Below are 21,340 nucleotides of genomic sequence, written 5' to 3' on the forward strand. Positions count from 1 at the left end.
CTGAACCCCAGAATCAACTTCAGAGAAATAATAACGTAAATCCCTTGCAAATGATAAGAAGTGGAAACAAAAAGTACAAATTAGTGTTTTTATTGTAAGGGAAGTATAGCTTCACTGAATCAGGAGAGAATGAGTCAAAATAGGAGGAATGATGAAAAAGGAACTTGCCTTATGGAGTAAGAAAATAAGGCAGGACCTTGAACAAGGTCAGTCCAAAGTCTAAATGCCTATGCAGGAAAGCAACAGCAGGTCTGGCCAACCTGTGCAGTCTTTGTAAATTGAATGAAGTATAGAGGAAATTACTCAACACTGTTATTTTGTGACTGTGCCTTTATAAAGGCCTTTCCCCGATTACTAATGTTAGGTGCACCAGAGTGCCTAGCACTATAAAGGAAGAGGTTACCCACTAGCAACTTCCAGCTATTTGCATGAAGTCTGTTTGCAGGATCCAGTGGAGCATGCCATGTCACCCCCTTCTCCTCACCCCCCCCCCCCCACCAATAATGGCCACAGTGTCCATGGCACGCTTCCCCACTGCTGCAGTCTCCTGATGCCAACACTCACCTTTGACCAGGCTGTGTGGCTCAATGGACAAACACTGCTTACAATGGGGTGGGGGAGGGTTGATGTTAGGGCAAGTGTAACATCACTCAATTCTAGAAGTTTGCTCCCTCCCACTGGGCGGGTGCAACAGCACTTAATCCTAACAGTTTGCTCCCCTCGCCAAGGTATCTCCTCCTCCTCCTCAAGAACCTAGGGGTCTCTTAATGCAATCTATAACAGTTACTAACCAGTACACGAACATTCTTTTCTGCAATACGGAATTTGTCTTCTGGCCCATTTCCAATCAAATCTAACAAAAACAGCATATCTCTACCCAGATGTCTGGCAAGACAACTAGTCAAACTGTAAACTGTAAACTTCGCACTTGTATAGCGCACTAGTCACCTGTTAGGGTCTCAAGGCGCTGCACGCATACCGCTGTGGAATCCCTCCTGGCTTTTCCCTGTGAGGCGCCGACTCCTGGGCAACCCCCAGGGTGAAGCCAGGCATCCAAGCGCTGTGAGGGCCGTTGTGGAGATTAAGCAAGCTATTACCCAGAGTTACAGAGTGGGGCCCATTAATTAGATTAGGCACTGCGGCGAGAATTATCTGGTCCAAGGGAATTGAGCTCAAGACCTGCCAAGGCAGGAATTGAACCCCGGCCCGAGCCAGATCTCTGCATCAGGGTCTGCCGCTCTAACCATTGTGCCACATCTCTGACTCCAGTCAAGGTATTCCACTTGTAATAGAGGGGGGCTTTTCACTGCGACATAGAAAGCACTCAGATTCAAAGATAGCTGTTAATAGATAAGATGGATACTGGATGGCACTTATGGTGTGAAGGTGATTGTTGATGATTTGTTCCAATTTGTATGGGGTTATGTATTTTGGTTTTTAGCTACTCCTAACAGTTTTAGATTGTGGTCGACAATCAAACAGACTGTCAAGGGATAGAATCCGGTGCATTTTCCTACTGATGGTTAGACCATTAGTCGGCATCTTCCTTAGACGTCTGTAACAAGAAAGCAATTTTCTTACATCCATTTTAAAGTAACTGCACTAAAACAGTTGTGTTGAGACAGGAGAAGGCAAACACAATGATACAGGCATCAGACATGGATGGTATGCCATACTTCAACAGCTGAATGAGTAGGTTTGTTTTGTCAAAACTTAGCTTATGGTCCTGTTGGGTACAAAAACAATGGAGTATTGCTCAACTGACGGGATAGTTCTTTTGGCTTGCCAACTGCTGAGAATGATAAGCAGGTGAATATCATAAATGGATTTCCAGCAGTCTGTTCATCTCTATCGAAGACCTAGAAAGGGATTGAGTTTTTCGAACAGGCACCATTTTGACTGGTAGTCAAAAGATGCGTTGGACATCAGACCTGCAAGAGTTCTGGCAGAAGGGCCATCTAAGGTATGAAACGGGGAATCTTGGTGTAGAGATCTATCACAGTCCGGATTGTGGTTCATTCTTCTTGCAAAGGAAGGTCTATGATAAAAATCCTTGAAGCAGGTATGCCAATGATATGTGGTATCAGTAGAGAAAGAAGTCAAACCTAAGGTCTTTGGGACATGGTTTTTGACCACACACAAACCATACAGTTGTTTAAATAATGCTTTATTCCTCTTCCCAGGATTTCCCATATGGAATTAAGAATGATTAACTAATGAGTTCTGTGTATTTAAAAAGGGCCAGCACTGTCTTCATTCAAAGAGCTGGTGTTGGCATTCCAGGTTAGGGAGCCAAACCCTGTCCTCAAGAAAGTAGATCCCATCATGGCCAGTATAGGAGGCATAACTGTTCTGAAATGTTGGTCCATCCATATTCTGATAGCGCTGCAGAAGCACCTTTTCAAAGTTCTGAACAGGGATTCTGCTTAATTTCAAAGACCTTATCAATTGAAATGAATGGAATTTCTTCTATTTCAGCTTCTCTTCCTTCAATCTGAATCAATATTGAGGTATTAGAATTGGTGTTCTATCAAACAGGTTTCAAGGTGACTAAGAAGTAACTCCACTTGAACTGTTGTTGATTACAAGTTTGGACCGTGTACAGGAATCCATAACTCTTAAGTTCAGTAAAACAAGTGATAGGAACATGTGCACCTACCGGAAAAGGCCTCCAATTCCAATTCCACAAATGCCTCTTTGATACCTAGGAGTACTTTCTTAAATACTGAGTAGTTCTTGTCAGAAGTGTTTAACTTTTGTTTGCGACAGAAAAGCAATAAGATGTAGAAGACCTGTATTCGGGTTCCTCTGTGAAAGGACTTCTCCAGCTATGCTATTGGAGTCAGCCAGATGCACTGTTTAGGAGTCTTCAGGATGTGGATGCTTTTTGGGATGGGGGCTGTAGTAAAACACTCACTAAAAGCATGAAAGGCAGATTGATAAGAAGAGGACATGATATAGATGCATCTTTCAAATGAGCTGATTCAATTGAAGGATCAGATGTGACTAGCTATAAAAATTGGTAAAACCTAAAAACTGTTTTATTGCTTTTAATTTGGATTGACAGGGCAATCTGTTCTTTTGTAGGATCCAGCTTAATCTCGTTAGGAAGCAGAATATACCTTAAAAAAGTAGTTCTCTGCTGACAGAACTCAAATTACGACATCTTAGCCTTTAAAAAAGAACCTTCAAATGGGTCACATGAAGGTCTACAGAGGAGAAGAAAAAAATCTAACTATCATAGAGACAGATCATTACATATTTATCAAAAATGTTTGAAACATATTGTTTAAAAAGTGTTGAAAGGAGGTAGGGGGGTACATACAACTTGTGGTGATGTGGAATGCAAGATGAACCACTTATCCAAATGTCCCTCAATGTATTTCTGCATTATATGATTTTCATTTTTCTGTCACAGCGTATGCTCTCTCATAGGGAAGAGAAGCTCCTGAAACCATATCGATTGTGCAGTCATTTTCCCTAGCACGAGTCACGGTGACCTTCTTTAGCATTAAAGACATCAAGGTATGAGAAACGCTCAGATGCAGTATCACCTAAGGCAACATCAAAATCCACAGAGTGTGTAGCAACAGTAGGACAAAAGTGGATTACAGACATACACATGGAATCTTGATTTGAACTGTAACATGCATGGCAGCATACTTCCAGGAAGGTACGATTCTTTTGCTGCCAATTCATTAAAGGACAAATTACTTACTTCGGTAACACATTATCCGGTAGATGCAGGATCAAGCCGCAAATTCCTTACTTTAGAATCCTCCCCAGGCACAAGCTTGGATCTGGAAACTTTTTCTGTAGTACACCAGCACGTCGTTTTATGGCGTTGCGCAACTCTATCAACGTTGTTCACCAGATTTTACATCATGTAACACCATATGACACACAACTCTCTCACCAACGTCAGTTTCTTCTGTGACTATTTTTCGCACTCAAAACGTAGAGCTCCACATAGAAACTGCCTATTGAAATAGTGTGCTTTCAACAAAAGACCAAATTCTTAATTCTAGATGTAGATTTTCATAATAGAATCTTCAGAAACAAAAGAGGAACACAGTTCGCAGACCTGGGAGGATGGGAGGGTTGTTAAGGAATCTGCGGCTAGATCCTGTCTCTACCAGATAATCCGTTACCGAAGGGAAGTAACTTGTTCATCTGATAGAGAAGTCAAGCGGCAGACTCATTACTTTAGAATCAGATACCAAAGCATAGTAACCCGGGGGAGCAACTGCGAACTGAGACTTTTGAAAAGGTATCTTAGTATTGTAAAAGCAGTCTAGAACAAGAGAAAAATGACTGAATAATCATAATAATTAAGGAGAGTAATAATATACTCTTCAACATCAAAACCTGTGGAAGAAACTACAGGTAAATAAAATCATAAAACATGAGAGCATGGAAATAAGCTCATCCATGTTAGCATGTCAATTGTGTGTCATAAGTTATCTAACAACATTTAAAGTCTTCTATCCGTGTGAAAACTGGTCTACTACCTCAGAAATAGAATATGCACTCGTAATAATACCTTTGAGGAAGAACATCCTCGTTAGTAACAGAACTGTGTAAAAGACCGCAGTAAAAAAAAGTTATAAAAACGTTAATAACATTGGATATAGCATCACCCTTGATCGTTACCATTAAAATTATGTTCTTAGAACTAAATCAGCCTAGAGTAATGCAAAAAGACCAGCATTAATAAGAATGTAGATGAGCCCTAACATATTTCATGACTGAAGACTCCTGGGAGGAACCACTGATAAGGAGCCATAAACATGGAATAAAGAAAGTCCATGTTAATATGACAAATCAGCGAACTAACAAAATTGAATATAAAGCTACTTGCATCCATTATGGGATGTGAACCCATCCACATACATCCCATTAATAATGTGGAAAGGACCACAACAATGTCATCATAAAGACAAAGAAAACATGGGTGAGAAACACTACAGATGACTGTAGGACAGTACTACCAAATGAGCTAGTGAAGATATATCTATTTATTTATTCTTATATGTAGACTGATACTGCATGTTGTACCCTGTTGGAACACACAGCAGCATAATATGCCATTGAGCAGAACCTTATTCTTTACCATGTGAAGGTATATCTCCCAAACAGACCTACATTATAAAACACACATAAAATGTTAATCTCTTGGAGAGAAAACATACAATTCCACTCATTGAAAAGAAGTTGAAGACAATAATAATAATTTTCCATATAAATATACTCCCCCCAACCCCCCCCCACCAAAACCCCCAGAAAAGTAGCAGGTATAATAAAAAAAACATCTTTAAGACGTTCTCAAAAAATATTTCCACTGACATAGGAGTGAAACAAACACCTGTGTAGTATCAATGATATATATATATATATATATATATATCATTGATACTACACAGGTGTTTGTTTGTCGGAAACCCAGGTCAATATTTCACTCTCATAATGAATAAGACTTATCTACAGAGGACTAGAAAGGGTATCAATGATGAAAAACTAGACAGTTCACCAGATTCTTAAATAAAAAGAATCTGTCCGAGTTTGATGAATCCACCCTATGACAACACTTCTCCAAGTGTGACCCCAACGTACAACAAGTAGAGTCATGTAAAGATGAAAACAGTTGTACCTATATAACATACCAATAATTAACCTAATCAAATATATAACAGATATAAATATCTTCATGGAGACAAAGTACTCCTGAATAAGGGTAAACCCCTTCCAAAAAGAAAGAAATCCTGAATGCAACTGCAAAAACAAAGAACAACTCCTGAAGAGTCCATATATGAATCAGTCCTCACAAGAGACTGAACAGAATCTACAAAGATACATCTCTATGAAGACCATTATCAACTAACTTAAGTCAGAAAACAAAATAATAGTGTTCAAAGAACATGACGATGCTATAGAAAAGTCTACACTAAAGTGCAGAAAATACGTAAGCTGTGATGAGTATCTAATATGAACACTTTAAGACCAAAACAAGGAAAGTCTTAAAGTCCTCAAGAAGATACTTTCTGGCCTGTACAGAATTCAATTGATCAAAATCAGAAGATAAGGGATACTAGCAAAATTCCGTAATTCCCCACAAGTTAGAAAAACTAACTTTCTTCAGAGGGAGAAATTCTGTCCCCTCCAATGAAGGTGTAATTGCTCACAACTTAAGGATTGCACATTATATATAAATGCTCTGCAGCATACTAGCAAATACTCAAATATTCAGTATGGTATATACCATAAAGGTAAAAACTCTCAAGCACAAGCTTTCCTTCGATAAAGTAAATGATATCACCTTAATTCAGATGTAGTAAAATTTGCTAACACTCTAAGAGGTTATTATTGACAAACATGAAGTAGAAAGTCACTACTTACACCAACATGAGGGGATTCTTGTTGAGGAAGACCAGGGATGACAGGCATGACTGACACTGTTCCTGACATCGACTGGTGTTGAGAAGGCAACTCCTCAAAGTCGATTTAGTCTTCAGATGGAGATAGGGATTCAAATTCGATTGGCGCCGCTAGCAGAGTCACTGGAGTCAGCTGATCAGATACTGGTGCCAACGGTGGAAACCCCGAAGGGCTGTGACCAGCCCCATAACAGCTTTGTCAACTGACACTGTCGGCCTTAATGAAGCAGAGGGCAAACCCGCTGATGTGGATACAGTCAAGGCTCTTCACACCTCCTAGGGACCAACAGGTGCTCCAGAGGGAGGTGACTGACCAAAGATAGCAGGAAGGGAAGCATAATAATTATGCATCTGGTCTAGAGTCACCCATCTTCTGGAAAGGGAGTGAGACATGGGCAGACTCTGATCTCGTCTCCTCAACCAAGGAATGAAGGGAGGTGGTATGCGGTGAAGTTGTCAACTTTTGTGACTTAGACCGCTTACTAGACTTACCTTTGGATGTCGATGGAGAATGGTGTCCATGATAATGACTCCTCGAATGGCCCCATAAACAGACATCAGACCGAGATGACTCAGACAACGTGCTGCTAGAAGCTTCATCTGATGCTCTCAGAGCTTTCAGTCGTACTTGCCGACAGGAATCGCAGTCTTGGGCGTCATGGCACATGCCTAGTCCCTACATGCAAACAGAATGGGGGTCTATTGCCGACATTTGTCGTCCCCAGGGTTTAAACCCCAAAGACATAGAAAGTACACTGTTCTAATACAACGAAAACAGCGAAGTAGGCCAATAAAAGGCCTGACCAACCATTACTAGATCCGCGTTGCAAGCGCAGAAAAGGAGGAACTCATGTCTGTGCGTCAGCAAGGGAGTTATAGACTCAGAAGACGTCATATCAGGTGGACAACGTTGATTTGGAGTCGTTCTGGGAAAAAGTCATGCTGGAAAAAGTTTCCGGATCAAGGCTTGCACCTGGAAAGAAGTCTAAAGTAAGAAATCTGCAGCTGGATGTCTCTATCAGACAGGCTGTGTTTGTTCAGCCACTGTATTCCTAGGATAACTTGAAATCTGGGAGCATCTATGGTGGCTGGAACAGGTGTGATTCCTGGGTGTGGTGAGACATGGCATCGGATGTTCAGGTACGGCCATCAACTGATGACTGTCGAGCTTTAGTATGGATCGGGATATGTTACTGGCCACAAACGTGGTCTCAATAAAGCTACCAGTGGCCCCACAGGCCACTGAAGTTCTAACCCATATATCTGTGGCTAAGAAAGCCCATGACGTGAAAACAAGGAATGAAAGGCTTTTTCACAAGGCACTACGGACATTCAAAATGAGGGTAATTTTTGGTCATCTGTCACTGATATTTCCTGCAGGCCTAATGGAGTAGGAGGAGATAGATGCAGTAAGAAATATATGTTTTCTGGTGTATAAACTTTGAAAAGAACCATGAAAAAGTGCAAGTACATTAGAAAGCTCTGAAAGTTGTGTGGGACTGAGGAAATGACTGTGCTAAGGGGTCAGATAAAGGTGTTTTGTGTTGCCCCATCCAAAAGCAAAATAAATGGAGAGAAATTAAAAAAAATCGAAGTTTCTTCCTGCATCCATAGCTGCTCATTCATTCCACCCATATTCTTTCCTCTAGTATACATGTAAATAAAAGCAAATACATTAAAATACAACTAATGCCTTTGTAAAAAAAATATATATTTCTACAGACAATGAAAATAATCACTTTTCTTTTGAAAAACAATTCACGTTGCTAAAAGAGAAATTATTTCACCATAACAGTGCACATATTAATACAAGCACTTACTGTTTCAATAGCCATTTCTATAGCAGCATTATCTTCGGTACTTGGACATTTAAGGAAGTGCTTTAATGCCTGAAAAGTATTAAATTAGACAAATGAGCTAAGACAGTCAGCAAATTAAATAAACTAGTACTAATTAAAAAACAAATTAAAAAAATATTACACATATGAACTTCTTTCAAATGTTATTACTAGCAACAGAGGTTTGTGCTGTGTATGTAAGTATGAACAAACAAATGTCTAGTTAGACAGTCTGTATGGCTGCTGGCGGCTCTCCACCCAAAATATGGCGGAGGGTCGCCACCAGTCATAATATGGTTGGTGGAAGACCGCCTACACTGGCGGTCTTGGATCTGGCGGGACCTCAGCGGTCTTCTCTGAAGACTGCTGAGGTCATAATGAGGGCCATAGAGTGCACAGAGTCCAGGTGTTCCCCAGAGGCTTGAGAGAGGCAATAATAGATAATACTAGTGCTCTCTTTTGTGGTAGTGTGGTCGAGCAGTTAGGCATATCAGAGGGTAGTGTTAAGCATTTGTTGTACACACACAGACAATAAGAGAAACACATACTCCATTACTTAACTCCAGAACAATAGGATTTTTATATAGAAAAATATTCTTTCTTAATTTATTTCTAAGAACCACAAGATTCAATTAGCACGTAAGTACATTAAATGAAAGGTACTTTGCATAGTTATGATCAGGACTTTGAATGGAATCAACAATGTACACAGTTTTTCTTAAAATGGCAAAAAGCTATTTTAAAAGTGGACAATGCAATTTTCACCAGTTGGGTGAAGAAAGTACAGTACAGTTTTGGAGGTAAGTAATCGACTTACAGGTTCAGTGTCCGGGGCATAGGTAGCGCACTGTTGGGGGTTCAAGATAACCCCAAACACCCAGCACCAGCAACACAGGGCTGGTTAGGTGCAGAGGTCAAATAGGAGCCAAAAAAATGTGGGCTCCTATGGAGACAGGGGGCACTCCGGTTCCGGTCTGCTTGCAGGTAAGCACCCGCGTTGTCAGAGGGCAGACCAGGGGGGTTTAAAGGAGCTCTGGGGGACCCCAAGTAGGCAAAAAACATGCACTCTCAGAGGAACGGGGCGGCCGGGTGCAAACAGGGCGTTGGTTTCCCAATGGAACTCAATAGGTGGCCCCCGTGGGTCACTTAGGCGCTGTAGGCAAGGCACAGGGTGGCTTCTCGGCAAGCCACCAACTGGACAGGGACTGCTGCACTGGTGGTCTGTTTCTCTCAGGTTTGGGGGCTGCGGTGCAGTGCTTCTACAGGCGTCAGATATCTCTGTCCCGGGAAGTTGCGGTCAGGGGGGTCCTCGGGATTCCCTCTGCAGGTGTCGTCGTGGAGAGGTCAGCCCAGGGTGGACACTTGGTCAGAATCGCCTGGGGATCCTCTCTGGATAATTGGGCCACCTGGACATGGGCCGTGGGTGTTGGGCGCAGAGTGGTTTTGGACTTCCGCTTCTGGAGTGAGGTGGAAGACCCTTGGAAGTAGTTTTCTCTTCTTCTTGTTGGACAGGTCCATCCACTGTCCACAGGAGTTTCTTGGTCCTCTGCGATGCAGGCCATGGCTACTGTCCCTGAGGGTGGCTACACCCTCCTTGTGCCCACTCCCTTTGGGGAGGGGAGCACATTCCTACCCATACCCAATCCTCCAAAGCAAGATGGAGGATTTCTCAAGGAGGGGGTCTCTTTAGCTCTGGACACCTTAGGGGTGGTCCTGGCTGAGGGGGTGACTCCTCCTTATTTTTTTTTTATTTTCCCTCTGGACTTGCTGCCAAAAGTGGGGCTGTGTCTCGGGGGCGGGCATCGCCACTAGCTGGAGTGTCCTGGGGGGCACTGTAATCCGAGGCTTGAGCCTTTGAGGCTCACAGCCAGGTGTTACAGCTCCTGTAGGGGGAGGTGTGAAGCACCTCCACCCAGGACAGGCTTTAGTTTCTGACCACAGAGTGCACAAGGGTGCTCACCCCATGTGGTCAGAAACTCGTCTGAAAGTGGCAGGCTGGCACAGACCGGTCAGTCTTACAGTAGCAGTTGGGCTAACATACAGGGGGCATCTCTAAGATGCCCTCTGTGTGCATTTTTCAATATCAGTGTGGGATTATTGTGCTGAGAGGGTTGATACCAAACTTCCCAGTATTCAGTGAAGCCATCGTGGTGCTGTGGAGTTTGTAATGACAAGCTTCCAGACCATATACTTAATATGGCTACACGGCACTTACAATGTCTAAGAATGGACTTAGAGGCTGTAGGGCATATTGCTCATGCAGCTATGCCCTCACCTGTGGTATAGTATGCCCTGACCTAGGGCTGCAAGAGGTGTGACTTACCTATGCCACAGGTAGTGGTTTGTGGGCATGGCACCCTGAGAGGAGTGCCATGTCAACTTAGCCTTTTTCTCCCCACCAGCACACACAAGCCAGAAGGCAGTGTGCATGTGCTGAGTAAAGGGTCCCCAAGGTGGCATAATACATGCTGCAGCCCTTAGAGACATTCCCTGGCCACAGGGCCCTTGGTACCATTGGTACCTTTTACAAGGGACTCACCTGTGTGCCAGGGCTGTTCCAATTGTGGGACACAGGTACAGTTTTAGGGAAAGAACACTGGTGCTGGGGCCTCCTTAGCAGGGTCCCAGCACACTTTCAATGAATGTTGGCATCAACACTGGTCACAAAGTGGGGGGTAAACATGCCAACAGTGGCATTTCCTACACTATGTTTCTTTCCTCTTTCTGTTGTATTTAATCTGTAATGCACATTCTGTGTGCTTACACCATTCCAGGGCATTCTGGCGCTGTTGATCTTTTCTAACCCCAGTTCCAGAAAAACTGAAACTCTGCAAAGAAAGTTAAAGTACTCTCAATTAAAGGTTACTTACTACAGATGAAGAACAAGTTTCTTACCTTTGGTAATGCTCTTTCTGGTGGATACCACACCTTTAGAATATTCTCCAGGTGGTACACTGGATCAAGAAGTTTTTAAAGCAGTGCTTCTGAGCACTGCTAAGTGGTGGTGCAGTGTGGGTCTGTTTCGGCCTTATTTTACCCTGGAAGTGACCAAGAGTAAGCGCACATAAATGCCACCCTTGAGCACCTATGTCAGTTTCTTGGTTGACTTTCTGTACCCTTGGATGCAGAGCACAAAACACTAATTGGTATCAGGGTGCAGATCTCTATCTTGGGACCTTTTCGTTTTTTTTAAAACGTCTTCTTTACAGACCGGGAGGTGGGAGGGTGGTGAGGAGTCTTCACCAGATATACTATTCACCAGAAAGAGCGTTATCTTGCTCTTCTTTGGATACTTCTAACCGCAGATTCTTCATCTTTAGGATATATAGTAAAACTGTACATCCCAAAGGGGGAGGATCTGTGGCGTACATTGTAGGAAGCTGGGTTCTGGCTGCAGTATCCCCCCTCCACACTTTTTGCCTGGTTTTTAGATGCAACTTCGACTGAAGTGCACTGAGTTCCTGCTAACCAGGTCCCCAGTAACAGTGTTCCTTACCTAAAACAAGGCACTTGGTCATGTGATCCCCAAGAGACCAGACCCTTTACCCCCTAAAGGTCCCTAGTAAATGGTACCCCTGGTACCTAGGGCATGGGTACTGAAGAGGGCCCCCTCAGAGATGCAGCACAACTTGTACCACTCTGAGGGACCCAGCACCAAACTTATGCAGACTACCATTGCAGGCTGCGTGACAAGGTGCTCCCAAAACTGAAAATACAACATGGCACACAGCCTATGTGCCATGTCCCCTAACACTGCATGCAATATATGCAAGTCACCCCTCTAGCAGGCCTTACAGACTTAAGGCAGGGTGCACTAGATTATATGTGAGGGCATATATGCAAGAACAGATTTGCCCCTGCCATGTCTCTGTTGAGTCTGAGATATAGTAAGTGCACAGGGAAGCCATTTTAAAGGCATGTGCTGGACACTTATCATTTGGAGATCCCCAGCTACATGAAGCTTTTCTGAATCCTACAATGTTTGGTATCAAACATCTCAGAATAATAAAACCTCAGTGAACCCAGTGATGGATTTATTAAAAAATGCACAAAGAGGGCACCTTAGAGGTGTCCCCTATAAACCTATCAGGCTACTGGTGTGTTCACTGACTGGTCCAAACCCGTGCAGCCACCCTAGACCAAGATCTATCCCCCTGAGGTCAGAGCCAATGCTCTTGGAGGCCTAGAACAAAGGCCTGCTGTGGGTGGAGGTAATAACACCTCATCCAGAGCAGTATGGACATTCCAGGGGGGAGCTCCACAGGCCACGCCACCATTGAAATGCAACCCAGGTATCCACAAATGGCGGAGATGACTCCCTCTGTCCTGACTCCACTTTTGGGGGCAGCACAGGTGAGAAAATTAGGCAGATTAGGAGGTGTGCCTACTTCATGTCTGTCCCACCCCTAAGGTGGACGAGCCGAGGTGGACACTACTTTCTCAATTCCTCCATCTTGTTTGGAAGAAATTAAGCCACTAGGGTAAGGATTATGCCCATGTCCCAGCGTAAATGGTCATAGAAAGTGTGCAGTCACCCTAAAGGTGGTCAGCCCATTTGCTACCACGTGGCACTCCCTGTAACACCTATAAATTGAGTATTTAGGTGGCACCACTGCTGACCTCAAAGAATCCTGCACAAAAAAAGCCAATTCCACCTGCCTTCAATAAAGACTCACTTCTCCCGTGAGCACCAGACTTGCCCTACAACCAGAAACTCCAAGAAAAGGACTCTGCAGCTGCTGGATCCTGGAAAACCCGACATTAGCTTTGACCACTTCACTTAATGTCCACGACTTGAGGTGAATCCAAGCAATGGTGCCAACGTGGGTCCCCAGCTGCCAGAGACCGAGTCCAGTCTGGTCTCACCCCCCCGTGACGTCTGCAGCCCCTGCATGGAGGCCCCCCCTCCCGCAGGCTTTTGGAGAGAGAAACTCTGACAGCTACAGCAAACACTGCACCCATGACCCCTGACCCCAGCTGAGGTGGGTCATCGGTGCCAACGTCGTCGCCCGGCTCCTAGGAGCTCAAATCCACCCTGGGTCCACCCCTGCCGGACTCCGCTAAGACACCTACAGCCTCAACATACAGGACACCCTGACTGCAAATCCTCCCAGACTTGAAAATTTGAAGCCTAAGGACACCCACTGCATCCGCCGCCCTGGGCACAGGAGAAAAGGAAAAAAGGTGCACCTACATCAGAGCACTCCAAGTCTACTACCTAGCTGTTTGTTGTCCCTGACTGGTTTTCTAGCCAGAGCCTGCAGCCTGTCTTGACGAGGACCAAACTTCAATAGGAAACTATTTGGCACCCAATGCTTTACTGCACCTCTGCACCTGGCCGCCCCAGTGTCGCCCGGTGTGACCTGTTGGTGTGGTTCTGATCAGTGCTCAGTACTTACCTTAACGCCCTAAGATTGGCTTTGTAAGTGGTTTTTAAACCTGTGATTGCTGAACATTGTTTTCCTCCATAGGATAACATTAAGAGAACTCTGCAAATTGCACTGTGTCTATTTCTGAAACTGCAAAGTCTTAAAAGTCTACTTAACTGATTACAAAGTTCTTGGGTTTGAAACATATACATAAAGAACATTTTCTAAATTGGTCTCAGATTTATTCTTTGATTGTGTGTCTCATGTACTGCCTCTGTGAGTACAACAAATGCATAGCACTACCTTCTGATAAGCCTAACTGCTCGCCCACACTACCACAAATAGAGCATTAGTCCTATCTCTTTTTGCCTCTGCAATACAAAAAAGCAGTACATAGTAAACTAGTTTCCAACATACACCCAGAACAAAAAGTCTTTCAGGACCAAACAGAAAAAATGCCATTCACATAGGACCTGACTGTCAAGGCAGCAGTGTTTTGCAATGCCCACATCAAGAACAGGCACTCCTCATGCCAATGCAGTGGTAGCGGCCATGGCCCTAGAGAATTAGCTCTCAGTCCCTCCAGAAGCTGCTTTTCGTCTAGCCTGTAGCAGATCTTCATGCAGAGAACTATCCACCTTGACAAAATCATTTTCGATATGTCAAAAGCTGATCATCCACCCAATGGTCTCTGGTACAACTGATGTAAAAGCTTAAGGTTCTTTTGTGGTCCAGGTAATGGAGTCCCTTCCCCTTTTTCGATGGGTAAGGGGAGCAAAGAACTTTGGGAAGATGATGGATTACCCAACGTGAAAATGTGTCATGACTTTTGCCAAAAAGACAGACCCATATTCTCTAAAATCTGCTGTAATCAAGCAGGTGAGGACTTGTTTATAAGATGTGGACAGAAGCTGCAATCGGTTGGAAAGGAACGGAAGAACATAGATCTGTTGGACAATCAGGAGGACCTATATGTTGGATGTGATGGATTGCAACTTCCGGAAAAAATCTTTGATCCTGCCTCCCACATGGTGGTTGTGGTTGTATACTTCTAAGAGGAAATTAAAGTGGCTTGAGAGCTGATGCTGCAGGAGAAGGGACTGGGGAAATTGGCGACCCTATTGACCTGCACGTTGTGTACATAATCACTGCCCCTGGCCCTGAAAGAGCAGAGGTAACTATGGCGGGGTCTGGTGGGGGCCTGATGTTGCTTATGCCAATCCTCTGGAGTAGCTCATAAAGAATTCAAACTGATGATGAAACTGTCTGGAAGGTATTGAAAGGTCCAAAGAGTGTGCTGGGCTTGATTTCCCTTGAAATGCTCCAGGGTGGAGTGAGCTTTTTTGCCAAAATAAAAAAAGGGGATGGGGGCACCAAATGGTATATCCATAAGGCGGAGGCCTACATATCTCAAGAAAAGCCTGTGGATCTCACCCATGCATGGTGACAGGGCACCACACTAGTAGTAGACTGCTAATCCCAATCGATGGTATCAAGGCCAGTCCAAATCACATATCTGGCTACATCATTGCCACCTTGAATGCCACCTTGAATGGTTTGAGCCAAGGAGGCCCATTCTGGTATCATCAGCAACATCTTGCTGGCCATGTCAAAGAAGGCATGTTTATAACAGACTAGCAGGCAATTTTCAGTGACCTACCTCAAGGCTAGGCTGTTCGAGGAGGGCATTCACTTCTTAGATGCCTCAATCCTTTTGAGACTCGCTGTTGAAGCATAATAAAAAATTCTGTTTCACTCTGCTGGTGGAAGCTTTGACCACCAAATGCTCCAGAGTAGGATGCTATGTAAGAAAATCAGGATCACCAGGCGCTGGTCTGTGGCATCTTGCACCTGCCTGTTCACTGGTGGGCAGGAGCAAGGTTTAGTCCAAGAGAATCAGTTAGGACTTTGTTGAACCACAGTAATGCTCAGGAGAAGCCAGCACAGGCTGTCATCACCTAATAGTAGCAAGCTCTGGTCAGAGTTGGAAGTGAAAAAGTGGTGGAGCAACTGAGGAGAACCCCTCTAGAGCTGGCGAAGTCGGGCCGATGTCATCAAAGAAGGGACCAACACAGGCTCTTGAGCAGGAATAGAAGTAGGATGAGGGTCAGGTTCAAGGGGCTCGGATAGCACAAAGGGTGGATCTGCTGGTTGTAACTCGACTGGAGCCCCAGCAGATCCTTGGGGCCAGAAGCACACCAGAGGGAGCTGAAAGTATGGCCTCCCTAAAGGCATCAATCTTGCAGTGTTGTCAAAGGCTCAGAAAAGTCTGGGTGCATCAGGGTCAGCTGAGTAATCATCTCACCTCAATCAGAGATCGGGAGTGAAATTGAGTGCCACTTTGATGCTGTCACAGCCTTTATTTTGATAGAGATGGGTGGGATGGGATCAAGTACTGCTTCACCTGTGTTTCTACTTTGATCTGGACTTGGACTTACAGTATGATCTTAACTGAGAAAAGGACCAGTTGTGGGATCGGCCTTGAGAGCGGGAACAAGTCTGCACCCTCAACTGTGAGCAGGAGACAGAGTTGCGTGGTTTCTGCCAATGCATGGTCCTGGATCACCTTCAGGTGCATGAGGGCACATTGCCCAGAAAACGTGAAGTTGTGCCCTTAGCCCAAACCCCAGAGGTACATCTTGTGCAGGTCTATCTCCGTCATCCGTTTATGACATACTGGTCACAGCAACTTCATTCCTTTCCACACTGAAATTCAGTTTTAAAAAACTTGTCAAACCAACAAAAAAGGGAGCAGAACTCTTGATCCGCATACTGGGGACAAACTGTAGCCAGACTCACTTAAACATTCAAATGGCTTTCTCTTCTGCATACAGAAAAACAAAATGTGACACTAGGCCTGCCCTGAGTTTTGTCACCCCCAGACAGTTTCGAGCTTTGACAGGGGAAGAACTTTCTGGAATCTGATATGGGGGTAGGACAGGGAGTCTCCTGACTGAAATGCCTGCATTAGGTATAAATATTGAAACTACAGAGTCACTCATCGGAACACTGTGGAAGTTACAGAAGGACTGCCCTGCTGCTTGAAGGACTACCTTACTGTCTTACAAGGAAGACTGGACCTGCTTGCCTTCATTCTAGGCTAACCAGAGTAACTCCAAGGGTTAGCTGGCTAACCGCCTGTGTGAGTTACAGGGACCCAATAAGCTTCCGAGGCCTCTCAACAACGGTCCAGCTGATTTGCTGCAACTAGAAATTGCAACCGGTTCTGCTTTAGCCCTTCTGGCCTCTGCTGGAGTTGATTCCCTGATCCCCAAGAAGTGCCTCTATGTGATCTTGGACCCCTGACTGGCAGAGTACACTCTTCATAAAGAAAAGGTAAAAATCCTGAAGTTTGGGCTCCTGGCGAGCATGAAAGGGCCCGGTCGCACCGAAACTCTGGCTGCGACAGCTGCCATTGTGAAGCACTGGCGAAACCTGCTATTCATGCAGACGGCAGTCCATCGTGACCAGCAATGCCCGACCTGCACTTCGAGCTAGAGCGACAACTGTCTGTGATGCTCAGACTCCCCCTTGACGCCTCCTCTAACGTGAATGGAACTCTTTGTGCCCGACTTAGAAGGTAACTTTCCAGCTGAACTAACCTGGTCCCTGTATCTGACCCACTCTCCATCGTGGTCGGCCTGAACTTTCCCTTGGATTAGCATGACCAGAGGAACTTTTTTAATTAGAAAATTTAAATTGCATATCTCCTAATTACATTGTTGTTTTAGTATCTTAATTTATTTAAATTGACTCTATTTTCTAAGTTGGTTTGGGATTTGTATTGTGTTATGTTTTAACTTTATTACTGTTTGTGTTCTCCATAAACACTTTACACATTGCTTCTAAGTTAAGCATTGACTGCTTTTGAGCCAAACCACTAAAGGATTAAACACAGGTTAACTTAGTGACTTGTGGTTCACCGTCAAGGACTGTGGCTGTTGCCTGAGTGGGAGTACCACCCCCTCAACCAATAACTCAGTTTCTTACAGGCTCATCACAGCAACCATGCTATTATTGCTCTCAGTATGCCTATACTCTGGGTCAATTATGCCTGATGAACGAGTTACTTACCTTCGGTAACGACTTTTCTGGTGGATACATTAGCTACCTGTGGATTCCTCACCTCATGAATACTCCCATGGCGCCAGCATTCGACGGAAATCTTCTTACTAGTCTCTGCACGTCGACGAGGACGTCACTGTCTCGCACGCGACGCCGCCTGACGTCATACAGGCAATAAGAGGTCCTCGACGACGTGCAGACGTCAGTACCAATCATTTTTTACGTGCATGAGAACAACCAGGCAATGCAATGAAAGAGCAAGGCAACATCCATTATATTGTAAAATACACCACATTGTATGAATAACTGTAAATCTTTTTATGTACATATATATATAAATATATATAAAACTCTCTCTTTTAAAATATATACACACACCAAGTATATACATAAAGATATATACACATATACACATATATATATACAAATATATTATATATATACATCTATTGCACCCTCAAGGACCAAGAGGAGCGCACTCAAGGATTACTTGGCAAGACCATAAAGGCAACGGGGAGGCGGGTGGGACCGTGAGGAATCCACAGGTAGCTAATGTATCCACCAGAAAAGTCGTTACCGAAGGTAAGTAACTCGTTCTTCTGATGGATACAACTACCTGTGGATTCCTCACCTCATGAATAGAGTCCCAAAGCAGTACCACGCCCGGCGGTGGGTGCCTAAATGGTCAAACCAAGAAATCCTGCAGCACTGACCGTGCAAAATGGCCGTCCCTTCTAACCTCAGAATCTAAACAGTAATGTTTTGCAAAAGTGTGAAGGGACGACCAAGTTGCGGCCTTGCAGATGTCGACCACAGGAACACCTCTGGCTAAGGCCGAAGTGGCCGACTTAGCTCTGGTGGAATGAGCTCTAATGCCCTCAGGAGGATCCTTCTTTGCCAAAGAGTAACATATTTTAATGCAAAGAACAACCCACCTGGATAGTGTTCTCTTGTGGACTGCCTTTCCTCTCCTCTTGCCCACGTATCCAATAAACAGCTGATCCTCCAGCCTGAAATCCCTTGTTCTATCGATAAAGAAGCTCAACGCTCTCTTTGGGTCCAGACGGTGCAGTCTTTCTTCCTCTTTGGAAGGATGAGGCGGAGGATAGAACGTGGACAAAGTAATTGCCTGAGCCAAATGGAAGGGTGAAACAACCTTCGGGAGGAAAGCAGCCTTGGTCCTCAACACCACCTTATCCCCATAAAAAGTTGTATAAGGGGGTTTTACTGATAAGGCCTGCAACTCACTCACTCTCCTTGCTGATGTTATAGCTATCAGGAAGACTGTTTTTAAAACCAAATACCTCAAGGGGCAAGAATGCATAGGTTCAAAAGGGGACCCCATAAGGAAAGTCAGGACTAAGGACAAATCCCATTGCGGCATAACGAATGGCTTTGGAGGATATTGATTTAGAAGACCTTTCAAGAATCTGATAACAATAGGGGATTTAAATAAAGATGGTTGGTCTGGAAGACATATGAAGGCTGACAAGGCCGATAAATAACCTTTAATGGTAGCCACTGCACAACCTTTTTGCGCCAGAGATAGAGCAAAAGACAAAATGTCTGATAGATGAGCATGTAAGGGATCAATCTGCCTCTCTCCACACCACGCAACAAATTTAGACCACCTATTAGCGTAGATAGATTTAGTGGAGTGTCGCCTGGCCGCTAATATAACATCCACTACCTCAGGCGGGAGAGAGAAGGAACTCAGGTTGCCCCGTTCAATCTCCAGGCATGTAGGTGCAGACTCTGGAGGTTGGGGTGTAGAACCTGCCCCTGCGACTGCGAGAGGAGGTCTGCCCTGAAAGGGAGACGGAGCGGCGGGCACGTTGAGAGTTGGAGAAGGTCGGAGTACCATACCCTCCTTGGCCAATCCGGAGCTATTAAGATTACTAGAGCCCGGTCTTGGCGAATCTTCCTCAATACTCGAGGAATCAAGGGTATGGGAGGAAACGCGTAAAGCAACTGGCCGCACCAGGTCATTTGAAACGCGTCCCCCAACGCTTCCTGCATCGGATACTGAAGGCTGCAGAACAACGGACAATGCGCGTTCTCTCGAGTGGCGAACAGATCTACCCGAGGAAACCCCCACTTCTGGAAGATTAAACGGACTTGATCTGGATGGAGACGCCACTCGTGGTCTGCCGAGAAGTGGCGACTGAGACTGTCCGCACGCACGTTCAAAACTCCGCCCAGATGGTTTGCTATCAAGCAAATCCGATGGTCCTTTGCCCAGGACCATAGTCGAAGAGCTTCTCTGCAGAGAAGGTACGACCCCACTCCTCCCTGCTTGTTTATGTACCACATCGTGGTAGTATTGTCCGTTAGGACCTGTACCGACTGACCACGAAGGGAAGGGAGGAAGGCCTTGAGAGCCAGACGTACAGCCCGTAACTCTAACAGATTGATGTGAAAAATCTGTTCCTCTGGAGACCAAAGACCTTTGATCTCCAGATCCCCCAGATGAGCTCCCTACCCTAGAGTGGAAGCATCCGTTATGACTGTTGTCACTGGTGGCGACTGCTGGAACGGCTTTCCTTGTGAAAGATTGTTGCTTGCAATCCACCACTTCAAATCCACAGCAGCATCTCTGGAGATCTTGACAGTACCCTCTAGATCCCCTCTGTGCTGAGACCACTGCCTTCGGAGGCACCACTGAAGAGCCCTCATGTGCCAGCGAGCATGCGTGACCAACAGAATGCAGGAGGCAAAAAGACCGAGCAGACGTAGGACCTTGAGGACTGGAACTACCGCTCCATTTCGAAACATTGGAACCAAATCCTGAATATCTTGAATCCGCTGAGGCGGAGGAAAGGCCCGACCCAATGTTGTATCCAGTACTGCCCCTATGAACAGGAGGCGCTGAGAGGGCTCTAGGTGAGATTTGGGCTCGTTCACCGAAAAGCCCAGGTCGAACAACAACTGGGTTGTTGACTGCAGATGACGCAACACAAGCTCCGGGGACTTGGCTTTGATTAACCAATCGTCCAAGTAAGGGAATACTGCTATCCCCTTCCTTCTGAGCTCTGCCGCAACCACCGACATCACCTTCGTGAAGACTCGAGGTGCTGAAGTAAGACCAAACGGAAGGACCGCAAACTGGTAGTGTTGCGATCCCACCACAAACCGGAGATACTTCCTGTGTGACTTGAGTATCGGGATATGAAAGTAAGCATCCTGCAAGTCGACAGACACCATCCAGTCTTCCATGTTCAACGCCAAAAGCACCTGTGCTAGGGTCAGCATCTTGAACTTTTCCTGCTTGAGGAACCAATTCAAGATCCTCAGGTCCAGAATTGGTCTCAAACGACCATCCTTCTTGGGAATCAGGAAATACCTTGAGTAAACTCCTTGACCCCTTTCCTGCTCCGGGACCAACTCCACTGCGCCCTTTAAAAGGAGGACTTCTACCTCCTGTTCTAGCAACAGGAGGTGTTCTTGTGAACAATACGAAGGGCGGGGCGGGATGAGGGGCGGAAACTCCCGAAAGGGAAGGGTGTAGCCTTTTCCCACAACACTGAGAACCCAAGTGTCCGACGTAACAGTCTCCCATTTGGTGAGAAAATGCTGTAATCTTCCCCCTACAGGAGAGGAGTGAGTGGGAAATGGTGGAAGCCTAAGGCTGCTT

The 21,340-nt window shown here is 45.1% G+C and overlaps 1 protein-coding gene across 2 annotated transcripts in view; it reads right to left on the bottom strand.

The window, feature by feature from the left end:
* Window positions 1-21,340, bottom strand: part of WDR19 (WD repeat domain 19) — a 601,305-nt gene that overhangs the window by 240,473 nt on the left and 339,492 nt on the right. For both annotated transcript variants that reach the window (XM_069202086.1, XM_069202080.1), the window contains exon 28: window positions 8,255-8,323. In XM_069202086.1, coding sequence (XP_069058187.1) covers window positions 8,255-8,323 — 69 coding nt within the window. The remainder of the gene's footprint in view (window positions 1-8,254; window positions 8,324-21,340) is intronic.

The sequence above is a fragment of the Pleurodeles waltl genome, chromosome 1_2 (genome assembly GCF_031143425.1).
Source record: "Pleurodeles waltl isolate 20211129_DDA chromosome 1_2, aPleWal1.hap1.20221129, whole genome shotgun sequence".
NCBI classification, from domain to species: domain Eukaryota; kingdom Metazoa; phylum Chordata; class Amphibia; order Caudata; family Salamandridae; genus Pleurodeles; species Pleurodeles waltl.